General features: G+C 57.3%; 1 protein-coding gene across 1 annotated transcript; it reads right to left on the reverse strand.

The window, feature by feature from the left end:
- Window positions 1–1,297: 1,297 nt before the first annotated feature.
- On the reverse strand, window positions 1,298–3,239 carry EIF1 (eukaryotic translation initiation factor 1). The gene is made up of 4 exons (XM_067311916.1): window positions 3,106–3,239; window positions 2,720–2,883; window positions 2,451–2,552; window positions 1,298–2,142 (listed from the first exon to the last, which is right to left on the reverse strand). The coding sequence occupies exons 1-4, from the start codon at window positions 3,134–3,136 to the stop codon at window positions 2,098–2,100; spliced, it is 342 nt and encodes a 113-aa protein (XP_067168017.1). The 5' UTR covers window positions 3,137–3,239; the 3' UTR covers window positions 1,298–2,097.
- Between the last annotated feature and the right edge of the window lie 1,734 nt (window positions 3,240–4,973).

Below are 4,973 nucleotides of genomic sequence, written 5' to 3' on the forward strand. Positions count from 1 at the left end.
CCTCCACTGAGTGACGTACGTACTGGTCTTGGAGCACTGATTCATCCCCTAACAGCTTTAGGTGCTGAATCGCTATGCTATATTTAGTCTACACGGAAAAGTTAACCTCGTTCCACAACCTGAACTCCAGGAGCCACAACCCCACAGCGCTCGTGGCCTTGCAGCCGCAAATGCCAGGCAGCACGTACGCCTGTCGCAGTGTGAGTTACCAGCCTCAGCGCTGCTCACGTTCGCTCTCCTAGCAGCAGCAGGCAGCGCTCCCAACCACCTGCCTTCCCAGGGCATTCTCAGTTGTTTTGCATAATTGCAGCAAATTCGCTTCCCAGAGCAAAGTCCCCAAGGAAAGTTAATGGCAGCGTTATAAAGCAAGCTAAGTGTTCCACCAAACTACATGAAAAACAGGTTGAAAGTCAGGATTATTTCACAGGAATAATTGAACAAACAAGGCTCTGTTCTTAGCTGCCAAGAACGCAAGTGGCTTCCCAGGCAGCGCTCAGCATTTCCATCACTGGTAAGTGAGCCTCTCCAAAATACACCTGTGTTTGCAGCATGCATACTAAACAGATCCGCAGCCACCAAGTCACCTCTGCTGGGAGAGTTTCCTCCCGGCATTAAGGAAGGAAACTGATGGACTTTCTGCTCTCACAGATCTGCCCCAGAACATTTTATGTTGTTCTTCCATAAAAGACGCTTAACCCACAGAACTAGATCCTGTTGTGCAATACACTGCTCTGAAGGAGCTTGTTTTGTCCTAGATCTCTTTATTCTTGCTTGTTCTGAGGCACCTAAGCTTGGACAGGTAAAGCTGCCTGAAGGGTTGCTTGAGGGGAAAGGCCCTTGACCAAGCACTTACTGGGCAACAGACACCCTCCTCCCTGCCAGGGCTGCAACCCCTTTCTGTCTCCGCCAGGAAGCAGAAGCACTGAGCATCCCAGCAGGGCTTCCAGGAAAGCAGCAAGCACAAGCTCCGCACGAGCGTTAGTGAACTCCAGCCCCAGGAAGGGAGTGACTCAACACAAACACCCCCACTCACACGCTGTTTACTTCAACTGCCACCAGGAAAGAGGAAGCACAACACCAGAGCTGCTCTTCACCTTCCCCTTCCTGCACGTGCTCTCCCTGGGAAACGCTCCCCAAGCCACGCAGAGCTTCCCCCAGCCGCACACACCACCCCATTCGCTCCCAGGCTGCAGAGGGCCACACGTTCGCTTTAGCATCACAGAAGCCCTGCAGGCTCCTGCTTTTGCAGCAAGCAAAGCACTTTGGCTCCAAAATGCAATTGAATCCACCAAGCAAATGCTTTTGAAAATCATTTTTATTTAAATAAGACTTTAAATACATTACATAAAACATTAAAAATGAAACCAAAAATCTGTTACTTCACAGGGCATTAGGCAGCAGTTGCTAGTAACATGTAAGCTCTGCAGCTCTATCTACAATGATACTTGTTACATTAGTCCAAAATTGATCCCTTGTCAAAAGTTTAACCCAAGGTAAATGGTTCAAGTATGCTGCCCCAGGATCTTTGGGCTTATGATACCAGTGCCTGGCCAGGCCTGAATTCCAGACATCCGGCCTTGGAAGTCACTCTTCAGTTACTCTTCTTGTTCAAAGTCAAGTTTCCCCAAATCCCTCTGCCACCAGGAGCAAATACTGCCTAGAGGGAAGGTACTATCTCCCCATTCCATGTCACAGCTCACATTTGGCGCCTCATTCCATGTAGGACTGCAGCAGGCACCTCAAGTATTACCGCCCATTGAAATGGAAAGGAAGCTGGACCGAGAAGAGATTCAGGCGGTTTCTGGACTGACATGTTGAGTCCCTTGACTTAACTTGAAACATCTGGTTATTTTTAGCTTCAGGCTGGACAATGCCAAATGCCTGATTTACCTCTGTTAAATGAGGGACAGCAAGACGAGATAGCATGGGCTCTTGTCAGTTTATTACATCACTGAATTACACTAGTCCAGGCTGAACAGTGGACCCAAGATTGTTACATTACACAAACCGGCTGGTTTTAAACTTATGACAAGGGACAGATGGGATTTTCATGGTAAGGAAGTCTTCTTGCATAAAGCTTCAGTGACCCACAGGCCCTTAAAACCCATGGACTTTCAGCTGGTCGTCTTTAGCCAGTCCAATCTGTAAAAAAGGAGACGCGCTTTATAGTACAAACTAGACAAGCCTTTGCTCACATCCATACACAGTTTACACTGCAGAACTGTCAAATTTCTGCCCCCTCCAACAGATAGCTGAACAACCAGACTACAACTGCAAAACCTTGCTGGGCAAATTTTTACTCAAGGAAGAACATCAAGAAAAAACAGAGAGCTTCCTCCAAGAGCCTGTTCTTTTAAGTCTAAGAAGATTAGAACCTGCAGAGTTATTAAGACAGACTTGTCTTCCGTTTAGGAATTAGCTAGCTGCACCACCAACCCACAGCATCCTACCTCTACGAGGAACTGGCATATGTTCTTGCGCTGGTCGCCTTGCAGTTGAATCACTTCTCCATATTCAGGGTGTTCAATTACAGTACCATTGCAGGCAAATTTCTAAGGAGAACGGTAAGAAAGGCAGGGAGGACTCCTTAGGATGACAAAACACAACACTCCGGTGCTGGCCCAGCCCGCGACATTGCAGCCCACCCGGCCAGGAGCCTCGCGCCCCGGCGTTCAAGGGCTTCGCCCCCCTCCAGCAGGCCCGGGACGGCGGCACCCACCTTTTTAAAGGCCTTCACCAGTTTCTTTTTATCGTAGTCATCCGCAATGCCCTGGACAGTGGTGAGGGTCTTCCTGCCGTTCCGCTGCTGGATCCTTATATGGATGTAGTCCTCAGTGCCGGCAGGAAGCAGGTCATCACCCTTACTTGCATCAGCAAAGGGGTCTGCGGGAGAGCGCCCGCGTCACCGCCCCGCCGCGGCGCCGCTCCCCATTGGGCGGCCGACCCGCCCGTCAGCGCCGCGGCCCGCCCCCCGCACCGCCCCCCCCCCCGCCGCGGCTGACGCAACCGGCCGGGAATTGCAGCTGCGCCACGGGGCGGGGCCGGGCCGCGCGGGGCGGGACCGCGGCCACCGCCCGCCCCCGCCCGCCGCACAAAGGGCCTCACCGAAGGGTTGGAGGTTCTGGATAGCGGACATACGATACGCTTCCCTTCCCTCGGCGGAGGCGGCGGCGGCGGGGCGGGCGGCGGAGGCGGCGGCCGGGCGCGGAGGGAGGCGGCGGCGGCGGCGCGGGCGGCTCTCGGCGGATGATGCTCTCGCGGCGGCGGCTCGAGACTCTGTCAGGGGGGCGGGACTGGCGCCGCCCGCTTATATACCGCCTCCATGTGACGCCAGCGCGCACGGGAAACGAGGGCGGCGATTGGCCGCCGCGCGGAAACGTCACGACGCACGGCCGAGCGCCGCCGCGCCCCCCCGGCGCGGGAGGGGCCGGGCGCATGCGCGGCGACGGCCCGGGCAGGGGGGCCGGCCTCGCGCAGCGCCCGCCGCGGCGGCGCATGCGCAGTGCGGCGGGCGCCCCGCGGGACCTAGGCCGGGCCGGGCCGGGCCGAGCCGGAGGCGCCTGGGTCCGGGCTGCCCCCGCCGCCCCCGGCCCCGCCGCCCGCCCTGCGGCGCCCCGCGGTGCCCCCAAGCACCGCCGCCCCCCCTGGAGCGGGTGCTGCGCCCCGCGGCCTCCCGGGCCTGCGCCTCCCGGCCGCCCCAACGTGCCCCTGGGCTCCGTGAGGAGCGGTGACCTCGCGTGGGACTGCGGGAAGGGGCGGGATCCCCGGGGTGGGACAGGATCAGGATCCCTGAGGTGGGACAGGAGCCCCAGGGCTGGACAGGATCCCTGAGGTGGGACAGGATCACCAGGATGTTACAGGATCCCCCAGGCAGGACAAGATCCCTGAGGTGGGACAGGATCACCATGACATTACAGGATCCCTGGGGCAGGACAGAATCCCCAGGGAATTATAGGATCCCTATGGCATTACAAGATCTCCAAGGCAGGACAGGATCCCTAGAGTGTTACAGGCTCCCTGAGGTGGGACAGGCTCCCTGGGGCATTACAGGATCCCCAGGGCTGGACAGGATCCCTCAGGGTGGGAGAGAAGCCCCGGATTTTTGCCAGGCAGTGCATCTCCAGGTGATCGAAACACCCAGTAACCCCACACACTGCAGGAACATCGCCCCGTCTCATTCCCAGCTTGCCGGATGCTGGGAGCAGCCCGGGTCCGGCCTTGCCGAGCTCGGTGCAGGCCAGTTTATCGGCCCGGTGCTCCGCGGCTGCAGGCGTTCGCGCCAGGGGCAGCGAGGATGTGGCGGGGTCACGGAGAGCTGGGACCTGCAGGATGCTCTCTGGGTGACTTTATTTACAGGCTCCAGCCTGAAAGGGTGCTGACTCCGGTGGCAGTGCTTACATGTGAATGTGTGTTTGTCACTCAGCTATCGCCATGGTGACAGCCGTACTTTAAGCAAGCAGATAACCACATGCAGATATAGAGCAGGCCTCTGCGCTCTCTTTTCCAAGAGCACTTGGCAGGGAGATGCTCAGAGGACACCAGGGTGCTGCAGGAGGGGATGGTCCCCAGAGGGGCCCCGGGGGCTCCGTGATGCTAAGGGGAAACTTTCAAGGTATCATCTAAATCTGCCTGAAAAGCAAGGGTTTTTTCCTCATTAAGCCCATGACGCAACTCCCATTGTGCTCACTACCTTGCAAATCAGACAGTCAGGCCTTACTGAAGTCCTCCCTGCAATGCGAACTCAGCCCCTTGTGTAGCTTGGCCAGCATCGGTGTATCACCTCCCTGGTCCCTGCTTGTGCCGGGCAGCCGAGGGGATTGCTGTGGCCTCACGCAGCACCGTAACCTTGAGTACTGGAGCAGTAGCTCTGGAGCCCCCGGACAGCTCATCCCCTGGCTTCCTCACACACCTTGCTGCGCTGCGCTGGAGCCAAAAGTACCTGCTCCAGGACACTCAGCGTAAACAGGCTCCCC

The sequence above is a fragment of the Apteryx mantelli genome, chromosome 28, assembly GCF_036417845.1.
Source record: "Apteryx mantelli isolate bAptMan1 chromosome 28, bAptMan1.hap1, whole genome shotgun sequence".
Lineage (NCBI taxonomy): Eukaryota > Metazoa > Chordata > Aves > Apterygiformes > Apterygidae > Apteryx > Apteryx mantelli.